This window comes from Triturus cristatus, chromosome 6, assembly GCF_964204655.1.
Source record: "Triturus cristatus chromosome 6, aTriCri1.1, whole genome shotgun sequence".
NCBI classification, from domain to species: Eukaryota; Metazoa; Chordata; class Amphibia; order Caudata; family Salamandridae; genus Triturus; species Triturus cristatus.
This window is the reverse complement of record NC_140589.1, coordinates 1,059,071,373-1,059,089,943: the sequence shown is the minus strand read 5'-3', so window position 1 is coordinate 1,059,089,943 and position 18,571 is coordinate 1,059,071,373. Positions and strand designations below refer to the sequence as shown.

Here is an 18,571-nt window from a genome sequence, read left to right as displayed (position 1 = left end):
GCTACAAGAGTTTCCGGAAGTGTTTACTAGTATGGGAAAATTAAAGCGTTTTACCCATCATATTCGTTTAAAGGAGGGAGCAATTCCTAAAATACATAAAGCAAGAAATATTCCCTTTATAGTCAGGGATAAAGTTAAAGAGGAGTTGGAAAAATGCTAATTAACAATGTCATTGAACCTGTAGAAGCAGCAGAATGGGTTTCTCCATTAGTCGTGACACGCAAATCCAATGGCAAAGCCCGTTTATGTGTGGATTTAAGGTATCTTAATAACAATATATTGGTTGACCAGTTTCCACTTCCTAGAATTGATTAAATGCTGTCTTTAACACGCAATGCCAAATGGTTTTCCACTTTGGATCTCTCGGCTGCGTACCACCAGGTGGTCTTAGACAAAGGTGGCAGACAGTTCACCACATTCTGTACACCTTTTGGTTGTTATAGATTTAAACGAATGCCGGTTGGGTTGGCATCAGCTGCTGCTGTATTTCAGAGGCTGATGTCAAGCCTATTCAGCCACATTTGAGAGGTCGTATTCTTCCAGGACGATATTGTAATAATGGGGAAGGATAAGACACAGCATGATACTATACTAAGAGAAGTTTTGTCCATCCTTAAAGACAATGGGTTGGTTGCTGAACGCAGAAAGTGCAAATTTGCAGAAAAGTTACTTATTTGGGTCATGAGATTGGGTGTTCTGGCATTAAACCCAAGAACAGTCTGGTAGAAGCCATACTCAATGCAACTTTCCTTGGGTTGGCAGAATTTTATTAAAAGTTCGTCAACAACTGCTCACAAAAAACGTATGAGATGCGTTTACTAATGAAAAACAAAGCTACTTTTGTGTGGAGTAATGCATGTCAGAATTCACTCAACAGCATCAAAGAAGCCATTGCTTATGCACCTACATTACAGGGTTTTGATCCACATACAAATACTATTGTTACTACTGATGCCAGTGGAACAGGTCTAGGGGGTGTTTTGTCACAAATTTCGGAACAAGGTAAAGCGGTGGTCATAGCTTTTGCATCTCATTCTCTTTCCCCAACAGAAGAGAAATATGCGGTGATAGAACGAGAGGCTTTGGCTTGTGTATGGGCCATGGATCATTTTAGGAAATTCATATGGGGAAAAACATTTTTGTTACGTTCTGACCATAAACCTTTGACAAAACTACTCACAACTGAGGGTCTTTCAAGGGCATCAGCAAGAATTGCTAGAATGTCTATGAGACTTCAAGACTTTGTTTATGAAGTGAAATATGTGCCGGAAGCAAAAAAGTTCATAGCTGATTTCCTCAGTAGGCTTTCTTTACCCATGAAAGATATTGATCCTGATCCCTGGTGTGATTTCTGTGTGGCTGGAGTGTTTAGCGACACAACTGGTTTACGTAGAAGCGATTGGGAGGAAGAATACAAGGACGACGAAATTTTATCTACGGTCAAAAATAGGATCATTAATGGTTGGTCCAACAAGTGCAAACTCAATACCATGTTAAGAGCATTTTGGGAAGTTTGTGACGAGTTAAGTTTAGATGGTTATTTTGTTTGTAGAGGAGGAAAAATAGTACCTCCTTTAGGCATGCGAACAAAACTTCTGGTCATAGGCCATGAAGGACACCCAGGAGTTTCTCGTACTAAAAGGAATATTAAAGCATTATATTGGTGGCCGAGAATTGATCTCGATATAGAAAGACATGTACGTGAGTGTATTAATTGTGAGTGTTCAGACAAAGCACAAAAAACACTCAATCCTCCCATGTCATCACTTAGTTACCCAAGTTTACCTTGGAAAGACGTTGCTTTAGATATTATGGGACCTTTAGTTTGGCAAGATGGGGTCACCAAGTATATTTTAGTACTAGTGGATTTATTTTCTAGATGGCTTGAAATTGATGTTGTCACTAAAGTAGATACTGAGACTGTTATTAGTTTCTTAGAAAAATGTTTTTTAAGAGAGGGTTTTCCGGCTTCCATATTAACGGACAATGGAGTTCAATTTAAATCAGATTTAATGAAAAAAATCATGAACAATACTGGTATTGAACAGAAATTCACAGCTTTGTATCACCCTAGGGGAAATTCTGTGACGGAGAGAGCGAACAGAGTCCTAAAAGTTGTTTTACGGTTGGCAAAAAAAGGAAATAAGAATTCGGATGATGAACTTAACAAGTTGATTTGGTCATATAGAATTACTATCCATGATACGGTTGGGGAGAGTCCATTTGGATTAATGCGTGGTAGGTTTCCCCATTGCAAAATTAATCCAGGGTGGATTGGTAGAAGCAGAAAGTATGACTGGAATTGTGAACAGGTAAGGGAATCCATTATCAATTCTCAATGCAAAAAAAAGCTTTATTTTGATGCTAAACATGGCACCAAAGAAGTCTGTGTGAAGGTTGGACAAAGTGTCAGAGTGAAGAGCAGAAAAAAATCAAGCAAAGTACAGTCTAAGTTCTCAGATCCAAGGACTGTCACTAAAGTCATGAGAAACACTGTGCAATTTGATGATGGTAGTGTCCATCATATGAGTCGCATTGCGAGTTTTGCTGATACAATGATTAAAAAAAAATGTGTTTTAGAAGGGAAAAGGGATTATTGGTGGATGGATGTTTTTCCATCTCTTGAAAAGGAGAATGAGATGATTATGAACTCTGAATCTGGAGTTCAGGTTCAAAATCTTCCTTTGTTGGACTTGCCTCAAGTTGTACAAGATTCGGATGCTGGTGTGAGTTGTGAAGTTCCTCAAGAACAAGGTAATAGGGGTAGTCAGTCGTCTAATGGTTTTGAAGAGATTTAATTTCAGAATCAGGTGGATATTGGGGAATCAGGTTTGCATAGTGGGAAGGTGACTAAAGACAACACAGTGGAAAACAAGTCCAGCAAATTTGGGAGACGCATTATTACTCCAAAGAGGTTTGATGAGTTTGTTCGTTTTTGAGTAGTATGTTTTTTGTGTTTTACTTTATTTATTTTATTTGTTATTTAATTTTGTTAAGAAGGGAGATGTGTAGTAATGGTGTATCTCTTTAAGATACTCCATGTTTAGAATGATAAGTAGGTAATAAGAATGTCTAACTGTGTTGTAAGAATGTTATGATTCATTGTCACAGCAGTTCCCCACAGAGCTGCATGCACTTTATGTACTCAGCATCTTGATTAAACTCCTTTAATTAATTCATCCGATTTAAGTGTGAATTCTTACACTTATTATTATTGCTACAAATCTACTACAGGTGCCTCGGTCTACATTCCCTTCCTTTACTTGAGATGGGACAGGGAAGGTATGTAATAATTTGGATATTGGGTATGTGCCCCTGTGTTCCAAAGGCAAAGCTCTCTTCTAGTGCTATATTCAATTGCTGTTGATACAGAATGCAAAGCGTCTGGTAGCAGGCCGCACAGAGTTTGTTTTCATGAGCTAACTTGGGATATCTAAGAGAGGTCCATGCTGCATTCAAAAGCAAGCCTCGATGGAGAAAGGCTTTTGATGTCTTTCAAGGTGCTGATCTATGTCTCACTTGACATCCTTTGATCGTGGAGAGGGAGTTTGAGTTTGAATGTACACGATTTATTTAATCTTCTCTAACTTTTTGGTGATTACCATTAACATCCTAGAACCAGTCCCTTGGTATAACCACTTTGCCACTGGCTTTCCTGTTGGCCCTTTTGTCCAGCAATAGGTTGATTTTACTGAATGCCAGCCAGTGTCTTGCCATACTGGTGTAAACTTCTAGATTCTGACAATAAATCCACTAATCGTCTGAAATCCTCTGACTGCTCTGTCACATAAGAGCTGGAACTGGCTAACACTTACTTTACTCATTGACTAACTGAAGCCATCAATACTGTAGTCAACATTAAAGAACTTAAGTCACATAGATCATGACCAATAGCTACTTGGTTGTTTCCTGAGCTAAATGGTGCAGCGAAGGCCTGCAAATCATTAGAACAGCACTGGTGTCTTTGTCAGGCTCCTAATCTGAAAAAAGCTTTTATAATGGCTTATTTAAAATCCACTAGAGCTTCTTTCTGCTACATGTGCACCCTCTTTTCCCCTAATCAGACTAAGCAGTTCTTTCAAATTATGAAATGCTCCACCTCTCCTATGGTTGACTCGACATCTATTCTAGAGTCCGGGGACTTTGCTCTAGTCTCTCTACCTATTTCCAAGATAGTTAATATCCAGACCACCTTTGAGGCTTCTTACATAGGATCTGGATAACCTAATCAGAAGAGCATGATGAAGATAGCCCCTCATCAGAACATTATTTGAATAAAGCTGTGTCCATTTCTGGAGGGACAATTCTAGCCAAAAACTTGCCTTTTTTTTTAACTACAGCCCATCAACTAATCCAGCACTGAAATCTTTTCTTAGCTGAGGGCATTGTCTTTCCCTCCTAGAAACAAGGAGTAGTAATGTTGTTGCCAAAAATGTTTACCATGGACCATTCCCTAACAGCCAACTGTAAGCTATATGTCTACATCCTTGTAGCCTCTCCTCCCCGCTCCTTGTCGAGAAGTAAACATCTTATTAGTAGGATCATTTAGGGATCAGCATTAAGTGTGACCATAGGTAATATCTATGTGACACCACTGAAAAGGCTACCAGATTACACCAATGTAATCATGCAACTGACAGGGGATGTCAAATACCATCAACTGTGCTTTAAAGGGTGTCTTAGATCCTTAGAAGACTAGATGACTTACAATTTCCTCCACAGAAACTTCAACAACAGAGAAATTCTGGTTTTCGATAGGATAGGGGCAGCTTGGTCAGATGCTTGGTGGCATTCTAGTCTTGGCCCTCCACCTACACTTGCTCAGAGTGTTTGTTGTCTTGAAGTTATCGCCATTACCAATCTCAGCTTTTAAGAACAAATCAACAGGATCACCTCCTTAAGCGTCTCTCTGCTCAGAGTACTAAAGACGATTTTCCCACTCCTACCTCCCTCTGCTCAGAAAACAATAGTTCAGTTTAACATTTTGCCAAGACTGAAGTATAGTAACCCATTATTACTAGGGATGCCACAATACCTGGTCTAAAAACTGCAGATAACATGGATCTCTTCTCCTAGAGCAGCAGTTCTTAACCTTTTGACTTCTGTGGACCCCCATTGAAACATTACTAGAATACAGGGACCCTCGGTAAGTCATTAAGGAAAGTCAGGGAACACTGACCTGAGCAAATTCTCTGATTTGAACCTCGAAACAATACACAAAATTGAAATATTTAATTTAATTCAGGAACAAATGTAAAAAAAAACTAAGTTTAAATTTTAATGGGAAGGTTGGAACTATTCTAAATTAGGTTATTGATACATAAAGATGAAGACATATGCAAAACTCTACCATATCACTGTTGTTTTTTCCTTCTAATGCATGCTCTAATGCGTATATAATATATTATGCTTCCTGTACTTGCACTGTTCCAACAAATGAAGTTATGAATCAACTTGATTGTTAGCCTTTAATTTCAATTCCCTTCTCATTTACAGAACGTTTAGAAATGTAAATTCTGCTTCTTTATATATATATAGACTATATTAATGTCAACATTATTTATTTTTCACACAGTCGTGGACACCCCGGAGGGGAGGGACGGGGATTTCTGGTCTGTAGCTCTTACTATCAGCGGCGGCTCCTCCGGTAAGGTGAGGGAGCGCCGCCCCAATGCTCTTTGAGCAGGAAAAATAAAATTATACTAACTTCATTATTATCATTTTACTTTTCACAGGTTTGAGGCTGGGTTAGGGCGTGGCGGGGCCGGAGGCACAGGGGGAAGAGTGGTTTGCACCCTCCAAGTGGGCATGACTGCTTGGCCAGCCATCTTGGTCCGGCCAAACAGTCATGCACACTTTGCATGTTCTCCACTAGGCTGCATTACACAGCCTGGTCGGGAACATGCCCAGGCCCCCAGTCCCCATCTGAGAGCCGATCCACGGCATTCAGACCATTCACAGTGCTGCATTGCAGCGCTGTGATTGTCTTAGGGGAGCCAACCACAGCACTGCATTGCAACATTGTGATTGGCTATGGGGAGCCTGGGTGCTTCATGGTTCCGGGACACGCCGGCGAGGCGGAGGAGGGACGCGGTCGGAGGAAGAGGTAAGTGGTATTTTTTTTTTTTTTGTCCCGTCTCCACCCTCATTCCCTGCCAGCCACTACTGCTTTCTATCTTTCAGCTTTGCACTGGCTTCCACTCATTTCTGAGGTGCTGTGCATGCCGTTCTGTGCCTATCAAACTGGGAATGACTTCAAACACCCCTGCCCGAAAAGGACTCTCAATCAACCACAATTCATCTTGTTTTCATTCTTCGTGTATGCAACGGTAGGACAGGCAGACACAGTGGTTCTCTGCTAACATCTAAAGAATGAAAAACCCTTTTGCTTGAACTCGATTTTTTGTTTTTTGTCAGAAGCATATGTTTTTTCCCCCTTCTCCTCTGTGTAGGACTCAGTAGCGTTCCTCTCATCTCTATTAAAATCTGCTTACAGCTAGCCTTAGGCAACCATTACACCAGGGCAGAAGCTGCACTAACTCACTTATTAGCTAACTAAATTGAAATTGAAAAGGCATTTCTAGAGCGCATGGCTACCCTCAAGCATCCCAGCGCTACAGCAACCCTTTGAGCAGATAGGGGACTTAAGGGAACAGGAAAGTCTTTAGAAGCTTACGAAACAAAAGATAGTTTGATTCACAAAAGAATCGACAATGGCAAGTTATTCCAAAGTTTTGCAGCGTTGTACCCAAAACGACGTCCTCCGCAGCGCGTTGTTTTTATAATCGGAACTATAGCTAGTTGCTTTTTATCCGATCTGAGCGATCTGGCCGGGCAGTAGGGCTGGATAAGAGATCTAATAACAAGGGGACCCTTGTTCGAGAGGGCTTTATGAGCAATACATAATGCCTTGAAATGGATTCTTTGGGAGATCGGTAGCCAATGAAGTGTTGCAAGCGACGGTTTAGCTGAAATGCGCTTAGAGGAGTTAGTGAGTAACTGTGCTGCACAATTCTGAATGACCTGGAGCCTCTTAATGGCTACCAGGGGAGCTTCCAAATACAGGGCATTTGCATAGTCCAGGCGTGAGAGAATAAGTCAAATCAACAAGGAGCTCAGGGGGAAGAAAACAAGATTGGGTCGCCCCCCACTCAAATCAATGCTACAACACACAAGACCCAATCTGATACTACGGTAACTAGTTAGGAGCTTTGTGTAAGAGACTGAGAAGTATAAATTTTCCTTCTTCTACACCACTCTCCACCAAATACGTATGTAAGATTGTCCCTTATTCACAAGCCCCTGTAAATCCATAAAAACCACAAGAACCTTGTCCAACAGCAACAGTCACTGTGTTCAAAAACAAAAAATACCCTGTGAAATCACAGATGTAGAGAAGCCACCACCGTGTGGGAATCAGTGAAAAATATGTGCAAAACAAGGTAGCACCTCACGTGGTGTAGAAGAAGAAATTTATACCTCTCAGTCTCTTACACAAAGCTCCTAACTAGTTACCGTAGTATCAGATTGGGTCTTGTGTGTTGTAGCAGTGAGAGAATAAGTGCCTGGACCAATATTCTTCTTACAGTGAGTGGAAGCAAAGGGAGAATCTTCGTAAGCATTCTGGGCACTCCATAGCAGCCAGCGGCTACCTTACTCGCCTGCTTCTTAAAATCCAGATTATGGTCTACCCACACTCCCAGACTCTTAATTTCTGCTTTGGGAGTGGGCTGGAGACCAAGACAGTTAGGCCAAGAAGAGGCTGTTGTACAAGGGGAATGGTTTCCCAAAAACATAAGTTCCGTCTTGTCCCCATTGAGCTTCAAATAAGAGTTGTCCATCCATCTAGAGACTTTTTGCAGGCATAAGGCCAGATTTGGGGCAGAATTGTCCTCTTGACTAAATGAAACGACTAACTGGGTGTCATCCGCATACGTGACAATCTGGATGCCATGAGGGATTACAAGTTCCGCCAAGGAACTCATATACACATTAAAAAGAGTGGGGCTCAGGGAAGAACCCTGAGGAACCCCACAACCAAGGGGTAAATGAATTTATCATCCAAATGTGCTCTTCCTTTGGGCAGGCTTCTTGTTTATCTCCCTCACTCCTTCAAGCTAAACATTTTATCTGCCTTGTAGCTATGTCCATTTGCGTCTATTGTTGAGGAGTCTATTCTTAAGGGTTCATAACCATCTTTCTAATCGTATGCCGAGGTGTAACGCCGGCGAGGGGCCAGGACTGTTTAAAATGTGTAACCCTTGCTACCAACCTGTATTCCTTAAGTTCACTCCACAGAAATCACCACTTTCCTACTATTAAAATAATTCCTCTGATTTCGAGCACCCTATTGGATGGGGGATTAGGGCTGAGGGAACATTTCTGGCATTTAAAATATGGCGCAAGTGAAGACAAAAAAATGGGAAGACCGTCAAATGCTCTTCCTAGATTTCTCTGCTCCAGTATATGCGCTATTTTTAGAAATGGAAGTACATTCTACATTTTGATCTGGCTGTTTTGTAATGAACTGCCCATAAAAGATAAGTCATTTTCTCTCAGAGTTAGATTTATTAAATGGAGACACAAATCATCCATAAGCTTAAGCTTTTACAGCAGCCCACAAAGCACAAGCAGAGACAGGCACACGCCTTATGAAAATGTTCATTTTCTACAGGCAAATAAAATTGTCCAACCACAACCTTTGTAGGTAGGGTATACTCTGGAACAGCCCGCATTAAAAAGGTAGAATTCGGAGCTCTCTTCCACTTTTCAAAATATCTGATGATCTACTGGTTAAATTACAACTATACGCCCTCTACGGGTTTGCTTGCTATTCCTGTTCCTAGTTGATATATTTGTGTATCAAATCGTCCACCACAGCAGTTACCTAGCATCATCATTAGTGTCTACTGGCTTTGCCAGGCAATAAGGTTCGTAGTCCATCACAAACTTTTTGTTACATCCACAAATTTGACACATTATGGAAACACTCACCTGCAGAGGTCGTCTTCACTGGCTATTTGCATCACAAAAAGTGTGATATGAAGAGTGCCACGAGGGACCATTGCCTTACAAAGTCGATTCTCCTTCTTTACCAACGCGTCCTGAATCATTTCAATGTCTTGAACGATCTGTAGTTAAAAACTAAAGTGTGAGCACTTGCAAAAAACAGCTGCACCCAGACATGTACATGAGTCAGAAAAGCAACCAGAAGCCAATGGATAAGAAGAATAAGCACTATTTTTACAATAGCGAGATTTACAGCTTAAATAATCAATGTTTGGTCATTCATTTATGTCTTCTATAATCAATTCCCTTGGTCAGAGGTCGAAGTGTTGGGAAAGAAAAGCCCAGAAGGGAGCCTTCTCAGTCTACACAAGGATCTAGGACATTATACCCACGGACATCAAACGGCACCAGTTCAGCAATTAAAGACACAACTTTCACAGAGCACCATTCACTCATGTGTTAGGCATCTCTCACTACGCATCACTGTCAATGTTCAAAAACTGTGCATACGGCTCTTATCTCATTTAGCACTCAGTTGCTTCCCATACATACATACAAACACATCTAATGCCTATGGTTCCTATTATACATTAACCCTATTTACTTTATTTTTAACAATCAAGTGCTTTGCTGTGACAGTTAAGGTTAGTGGACTAGTAGCCTCCTTGCTGTGCCCAAAAAGAGCAAGTTACACACCTTCACTTACACTCTCTTAGGTTGATTCTCTAGCTATGGACTCCTCTACTTTTGAGGTTCTCCTGGCACCAGACTGGATCCGGAAAATGTTATTCAATAGATCCTGCTCACGGGTAGGCGACCCCCCTGAACTTCACAAAGGTTTCGTCCTGCCACCAGAAATGATGACAAAGTGCAATATTTGGGCATGACTCATGCAACCTGACGTCAGTTTTCAAAGGTATTCTTTGTGCCCTTACACAGAGAAACAGACATATCTGAAAACAATGTTCTGAATCTAAAATGTGACCTAAGGACTCATGAGAAGTCCATTCCATGGAATGGGGAGTGGGGGGGGGGGTTAGTGAGGAGTCTGCAGTGAGGTAGGGTATCAAGCAGTAAGAGCATTACCAAAGGAAAGTAACTTGTTCTTCTGATGGATACTTGAAATTGCAGATTCCACTTGTAGATTCCTCGACTTTTGAGGAGATAATAAGGCAGTACCTTCCAAAATGTTGTGTGTTTGAGGAGTGGACTTTGCACCAGAAAGTCCTGCAAGACTAAACAAACAAAATGGCCGTCCTTGTGGACCTGACTGACAATATAATAGTGCCTGGTGATGGTGTGGACTGACATTTCTGTAGATGTCTGGCACATGTCAGGCATTGGAACATCACTATGCAATGCCACAGCAGCCGCTTTGGCACTGGTGAAATGAATCCAAAGGCCCTCAAGAGGCTTTTTCTTGTCCAAGGCATAGCACATTTTGACACATAGGACAATCCATCTCAATAAGGTTATTTCTGAACTGCCCTTCCTTCTTTCACCCAGCAAATTCAACAAAAGGTTGGTAGTCTTCCCATGGTCACCCAGGGACATCTTAAGGATTTTGGGGGCCCTGGGCTAAACGTATTTTGGGGGCCCCTGTTCAGAACAGCTTTCAACTTATGATCCAGTTTTCGCTGTTTCATGCCCTCTTTGGCCAGGTGACTGACAGTGTACAGGCACACTTGTCCAAATTCAAAATGTGTTTACATCTAATATTTAGGGATACTGAGGTGTGTTTTAATATTCCAATGCAGCAGCAGCTCACTAGTATTAATGCAAATAATCTCTGTGACATATGAATAAGTGAGGTCCTGTTTCGGTCTAAAAGAATCAAACATAAACGCAATATTTATCTGCAAAAGGTCTGTAATAGACTCACACATCACGGATATTTAAAATAAGTTAATGGAAAACGGCATTTGTTACAATCTGTTTAAGAATTAGTCAAGGTCATCAGGGCAAGAATCTCTGCAGAACAGAGCTGGCTCTATCAGGGGGCCCCATTAAAGGCTGGGGGCCTGGGCCAGAGCCCACTTTGCCCATGCCTTAAAACGTCTCTGTGGTCACCTATCATGTGCTTCTTAGTCCAATGCGTATAGAAACTAAGAGCTGCCTTTGGATCCAACAGAAGATGCCTCTCCCCCTTTTTCGAGGGTGGGGTGGAGAGTAGAAAATAGGAAGCTTGATGGACTGCCCTAAATGAAAGAGCATTACCCCTTTCGGATTAAAGGAAGCCCGAGACTGGAGTACCAACTTGTCAGGGAAGAACGTGGCATGCAGCAGATGCTCTGACAGGACCTGCTGCCCACTGATGATGTGTGCAGAAGAGATGGCTATGAGGAAAACAATCTTAAGGGTTAAGCAACCTCAAAAAATAAATGTGAATGCGTTCAAAGGGTGTGCAAATGAATAATGTAATGACTAAATTAAGATGCCACTTCGACATCAGATACAGGGCTGGTGGAAATGTATACGTAACCCCTTCCAAAATTCACATTACAAACAGTAACTAAAGCAAGGAGGGCTGATTAAGTAAATGCAAAAAGATTCAAAGAGCCAACTACTAACCTTCACAGGTTGCCCCAGCAAAGCCATGTCAGGCAAAGGATGGAACAAACAGAAGTACATTAGAAAGCTGAGCTTGAAGGGGATCGATCTGTCATCCTTGCAATAGGCCACAAACTTTGTACAGCGTCTAGAACAGACCGAATTAGTGACAAGTGAAGGACGGCCAAAATCACATCCACCACTTCCGCAGGAAGGTCAAAACTGCTCAGCTGGTTCCCCTCAATCTTCATACATGGAGGAGCTTCAAAATAAGAACCCTGCCCTGTAGCTGGAACACCAGTTCCTTCCACTGAGGTATCTGATGCAGAGGGTGGATGCACAGAGTTTGACTGCCAGATTCTCTAAGCCTAGTCCGGGGATATCAGGAAGAGCTGAATCTTGTCCCATTTGACCTTCTTCAGAACTCAGGGAAGTAGCAGCAGAGGCAGAAACACATAAAGGACACTGGAGTTCCATGGAAGGCGGAACACGTCTCCCAAGGACCCCAGAGGCAGAAAGGCTGGACACTGAGCAGTCTCGGTGGTAGCAAACAGATCAACCCAACAAGCTTCCATAAGTGAATATGCTTCAAACCATCTCCAGATACAGCAGCCACTAATGGTCAGCTAGATGACATTTGCTGAGCTTATTCCAACATAGAGCCCACTGAATGCAACATTTTCACTGTAGAGCTTGCCTCTAGGAAAGGGCATGAGGCACCAGTAGGGTGCACTAGTACAGGAGACCAAGACGCCTCAGAACTATCAGTTCAGAACACAGGGCCAAGCTCCATATATCCGGATCATATGCTGAATGTACCGGGTTTGGTGCAAGGGCAGCAAAACTTGGAAAGTCATCTTGTCCAGGACGTGTTCATAAAAGTAACACCTCACACTGGTTGAAAATGGGATTTTGGTTCACCGACAGAGAACTCCAGGAAGGATAGCAATGAGATTGTTGTCTGTAGGTTGTCCGCAACTAACTGTGGAGAGCCTGCCTTTAAAAGTCAGTCATTGAGGTACGAGAATAAATGTAGCCCAGGAAACACAAAGATGGTCCATGACCACTGCCTTTACCTTTGAGAACATCCCATGGGCCAACTTGAGGTTGAAGGGCAAAACTGGGTACAGCAAGTGTTCTGACCCCAGCACCAAGCGGAGGAAACAGCTCTGGGACTGCAGGATGGGTATGTGGAAATATGCATACTGTAAGTCCAAGGGCATTATCCACTACCCAGTATCTAAAGGGTAGAGGACCTGGGCTGTAGTAAGCATTCTGAATTTGTCCTTTCAAAGGAAGGTGTTCGGCAACTGAAGCAATAGGACCTGTCTAAGCCTGCAGTCTTTCCTGGGCAGCAATAAGTACCTGGAGTATCACCTTGTACCCCTCTCTGCCTTGGGGACTCTTTATATTGCTCTTATGGCAAGCAATGGCTGTACTTTTCTTGGAAAGGATGATGGCATGCTTTACCGAAGCCTGACAAAAAAACATGGGAAACTTGAGGGGGAAACTAGAAAATAGAGGACGTAACCATTTTGAACAATCTCCAAGACCTACTGGTCTCAAGTAATAGCACACCAGCCAGCCTGTCAAAAACCTAATCATGTCACCCTACTTGGAGCAGATGACCATTGAAAGGGGAATCATACGGGCCTGCCAGCTGCCAGAGCAGGTGATGAAGAGGAGGATGGCTGCCCCTGCTGATGGGTATGCCCTCTGTGATAATCTCGTCTCCTAGAGCCACAAAAAGACTGTGCATGTAGTTATGTAGGAAAGTGTCATTTTTTAAATGGTACTCTCCGCCTTTTGCCTGGTTTCTGATGTGATTGTGACTGAAAATGCGCTGGGTTCCTGCGAACCAGGCCGCCAGTGCCAGATCTTTCCCAAAACTGTACAATTGCTTACCAAATTGGCAATACCTTTGGTATCCTTTAAAAGTCCCTGGTAAATGGTGTCCCTGGTACCTAGGGCCTGAGGTAGAGGTCCCCAAGGACAGCAGCTCAAATTATACCACCCTAAGGGACCCCTCACCAAGATCATTCAAACTGCCACTGCAGGCTGTGTGTCTTGGTGAAGACAAAAGTGAAAACACAACATTGCACACAGCCTGTGTGTGCCATGCCTGCTGACATTGCATGTAGTATAAGTAAGTCAACCCCACAGCAGGCCTTACAGCCCTAAAGCAGGGTGCTGCACTATACTATATGTGATGGCATCACTGCATGTACAGGTGTGCCCCTTTGCTGGTCAGTTCCATTGCTGCCAGAGCGAGTGAACAGGGAAACCATTTTTAAGCATATGTGCTGGACACTACTGAAACCGAATTTCCCAGCTACATGATGGCTTCACTAAAAAAAAGGATGTATGGTATCACACATCCCATATAAATAAACCAGCACTGATCAATGCTTAAATAAGGACCCCATGGTTACATTTTAAAATAAGGATTTTTCTTTTACCTAAATGAACCCTTTTTGAAACATTAGAATATGGAAAGAAGGAGGAAAAATCATAATGCTCTAATATATATATGCAGTTTGCATGCAGCTCCTTGATGACAGTTATTAGCTCACTGTTCCATGTTGATTTTAACATCTACCCTGCTAGTAACATAAGGATCTCTCTCACAAAAGCACAGACCTATTTAAACTATATGCACTTTGTGATCTGCATGGTACACATTCTTTGCAGCATGCATGTGAACCCTCTGTGCTACCATAAAATGAGTAGAAACTTCCACTAGACAAAACTCCTGCTCTCTTCAGGAAGAACATTAGTTATCGGAGTCATCTTAACATTTTTATTGTTAAGTGAAAATTGGCGGAGGTCAGCAATGAAGCAGCAAGTGCTTTTTAAACCATAAAATACTTTCAAACAGGTGCCCCCTCGAGGAGTCAGCACCCGGTGCGGTGGCACCGGTCGCAGCGCCCTAGAGCCGGCCCTGACTACATTTGCAAACATCTGGCAACCATTGATAGATTACTGCTGCACAATAGAACATTGCAACCTTCTGCCCCCGAAGCGTCGGGCCTTAGACCTCTTTGAGGATAACATAATCCCTTCCTGCGCAGACGGACTTTGGGGGCTGAACAGAGATAGCACTTAATTGATTTCTCACATAGCTCTGGACATCTGCACAGACACGACTTCCCATGGGTCCTCCTTCACCTTTTGCTCCTCCCTTCACAGGGGTTCTCCTCTTTTCTGTGGGACATTTTGCTTCCTCTGCTTCTGTCCTACATTGGTATTTACCTTTTTTCTTTGCACCACTTAGACTCTTTACGCATGTTTAATGTTCTTGACCCTGTAAGATATCTTTCCACATGTTACAGATGTGAGACTTGCAACTGCTCTGTATCTTTGTTTTAACATACCAATATCCCTTGGATCCCAATGCTGTGCTCTTTGAAAATGTTGATTTGTTTTTGCCCTCGCTCTTCCCATTTCCCTCCTTTTTCCGTTTCTTTTTTGGTAATATGCTTCCTTTTTTTCCTTTTCTTTATGCTTGTTGTAGGTGTATTGTTTTAACTTGTATTTTCAATAAAATAGATTTGAAAGAAAAAACCTTAATGCACAATCAATGATTCACAATGATAAATACATTGAAAAGACAACAATACAATTATCCATACAATCACACAACAATGCACCATTATACAAAGGTTTTGGTATTGGTTTATCTCACCATGATTTGCAATACATCTCTAAAAATAAAATAATGTCACACAAACATTTTCATTGTAGCCCAGAGATTGTGGCTTTGCATTATTGAAGAGTCTTCATAAGATCAAACGATGCCAGTGTCGGATTTAGTAATACATGCTCTCACCCAGAGGGCACCTTAGAGGTGCCCCCTGAAAACCTACCAGCCACCGATGTGCTGACTGACTGGTTCTAGAAGAAAAACAATAGAACTGCCAGTACTGATATTCAATTCAAATCAAGTGGAAAACGGCGCATTAACAATATCAATGACAGCCGCAACTAGCTAATAGTATTTTTATTTTCAATCATTAATTCAATTGTATTTTTTCTTTTTAATATAACAATTCTTTTCTGTATACAAATCACAAAACAACACCAAAATATTAAATGGAAAATTATTTAGACAAAAATGCAACCATGACCAGCTGCCATCTGGGCTTATCTCACCACTCACACTAATCACCATTCAAACATACACCATACCACATTCAAAAACCAAGTTACATCCCACAGTCACTTCATTCACATATCACCTCCTTGGTTTTCCAAATCCTTATTTCTTTTTTTTTTTTTAAAACAAGGGACCTACGCCAAACAAAGAACAATTTACCAACAAGAATAATTTTCAGTGCACAACACGTAGTGGAAATAGAATTTCAATATAAACACACGAGTTTATAGAGGTGCACAAAACAAAAACACTTTTCAAAGGTACATTTGTTTGGCAATCCTAAAACAAGGTCTACGCGTTTCGAACCCACTTCATTCAGGGGTTCTCTTCAGGACCAAAATACACGTTTCCTTAATCACAACAATGAATGTATTTCTTGGGTTAACGCCGTGAGGGCTCGTGGTCGTGTTTCTCAAAAATGGCGTGAATTGCGAGTGCAATTGATTGCAGATGCCGGTGGGAGGAGGGATATTTCTAATCTTCTAGAATGCCCAGTAGGTTACTTGACGAGGCATGTGGAGGCTTTTAGCGACGTGACATTATTTGCATCTATCTTCAGCCAGGGAGCCGTGTTTCCTATTTGTAAAGTCTGGACGCCTGCACGCTCGCCTTTCAATTCAGAGTTATTCGCAGCACAACCGCATGGAAGCCGGTCAGAGGATCATTGTAGGCCAGAGATCGTGGCTTTGCATTATTGATGAGTCTTCATAAGATCAAACGATGCCAGTGCCGGATTTAGTAATACATGCTCGCACCGAGAGGGCACCTTAGAGGTGCCCCCTGAAAACCTACCAGCCACTGGTGTGCTGACTGACTGGTTCTAGCCAGCCTCCCACCAGAGCCGAGTTTCTGACACCCAAGGGTGTGGGCCTTGCTCTCCGGGGTCATAAACCAAACCTGCTCGGGCAGTGAGTAATTTGCTCACACAGCCACAGGATGACCTGCAGATTAGCATTCGAGGGCCGGAGAGCTTCAAAGAAGCCCACTGCCTTTGGTATACAAATCTGGCTTCTCTCCCCAGAGAGGAAACCAACCCCTTTGTCCTGAGCCCTTAGGCACCTTGACAGGTGGGAAAATTGGCTAAGCAAGACAGGTGTGTTGACCCTCAGACGAGCACCAAACCTCAACTGGGCTACCTGAAGTAGATGCAACTTTTCAGAAGCAACCATGTTGTTGATGGCACATTTAAGATCACTGGGACAGGGTTATGCCCACTTCCCCCAGGAAGTGGTCGTATAGGGGGCGTAGTGATCCTAGGGGTAAGTAGCCCATTGGCTACTACCCAGTACTCCCCTAATGACCCTAAAATTCAGTATTTAGGGATGCCCTGGCACTGGGAAATCAGATCCTGCCAACCACAAGAATAAGAAAGGCTGAAGAGCCACGAAAGCAAGAAATGCAGAAGAAGCAACTGACTTGGCATCACCCCTTCAGGCCTGTTCGTCCATTCTCGACAATTGTGCCAAAGTCGACACACCCTGCAAGCTGCTAATCTTCCAAAGCCTGGGAGGACTGCCATCGCTTCTTCGAAGAATCAGGAACTCCTGTGGAGCCCTGGAGCTGCGTCACTGCATCCTGGAGGCACGCCAGAGAAGACTAATAGATGCCGGAACAGCAAAGACCCGACACTGCAAAGCACCACTGCACCCACACTTTCTAGCCCAAGCTGAAGTGGGCCAAAGGTGACAGTGTGGTCCCCGGACCTCCAGAGACAAAGTCAACTTTGGATTTGCCCACTGTGGACTTCCTTATGCTGCCTGGCAAAGGGGACCAAAGACATTCCCGAGGATCGCAAGTGTTGGTTCCCCAGTCCAAGTCTGCAGCCTCTTTTTTGACGGACTGATCTGCATAGACTTGAATAGGGGCACATGACGCTGTAAGGCACCTCTGCACCCGGCCACCCCAGTGCTGCCTGAAGTAAACTGTTGATGCTCCCTTGGACCTTGTCCCACACCCACATTAAGTACAGATGATTGGTCTCTTAAATAGGTGTTGAATGCTCAAATGCAATACATGTTTCTCTTCCAGAGGTTAACATTACCACAAAGTGCTTCAAGTCCAATTTAAAGTCACCCAACACCAAAAAACACACCTCTGCACCAGGACACCCCAGTGCCTCCCGAGGTGACCTGTTGGTGTTGCCTGGGACCTTGCCACATACTCAAACTAAGACCCGTGGAAGGGTCCTGTAAGTTGTTAAGTGACTGTATGCAGTGTATGTTTTCTTCCAAAGTTAACACTGCCGTGAAGTGCTTCATATCCGGTTTGAATAAAAAACTATTTTTCTTCAAACCTACTATTCTAAAAAGTGCTTACCTGTTTTTGATGATCTTGGGGCCTAAAGTTATATAAAAAATAGTGTTATTTTTATAAATTAGTGTGGCTCTCCTTATTGAGTTGTGTGTATCGTTTATTGGCTGTGTGCAGCGGATGTCTAACACTCCTTTCTCATAAGCCTAAGGCTGCTCGACCACAATACCCATTAAAAGAGAACCTTGGGGTTGCTAGAGCAAGTCCTATGCACTAGTAACGGTTATCTCGGACTCTTTGCATGGTATAACTCTTGTTAGTATACCACATAAAGAGCCAGATTCCTACATTATTGTTATGCTAGGGAGGGTTGCCTCTGGCGATAGGCCTGTCCCCGAGAAAAGCCTTGAGTAGCGACTTCCCCAGCCATGGTAGCTAACAATGACTTTGCTACACACAGCACTTAGTTTTGTGTGTCTTTATTCGTAAGTGTGTAACTGCAATCTCAACATTCTAAACCAGCCTTCAATGCATTCCACTCTGTTATGTTTTGTTATATTTATTTCAAAATATCACATATACCAGAAGGTGTCTTGGCGCTAGCTC

General features: G+C 42.7%; 1 protein-coding gene across 4 annotated transcripts in view; it reads right to left on the bottom strand.

The window, feature by feature from the left end:
- The window catches only part of AKAP7 (A-kinase anchoring protein 7), a 1,351,667-nt gene that overhangs the window by 1,112,027 nt on the left and 221,069 nt on the right, over positions 1–18,571 (bottom strand). For all 4 annotated transcript variants that reach the window (XM_085611892.1, XM_085611893.1, XM_085611895.1 and 1 more), the window contains exon 4: positions 8,995–9,131. In XM_085611892.1, the coding sequence (XP_085468018.1) occupies positions 8,995–9,131 (137 nt within the window). The remainder of the gene's footprint in view (positions 1–8,994; positions 9,132–18,571) is intronic.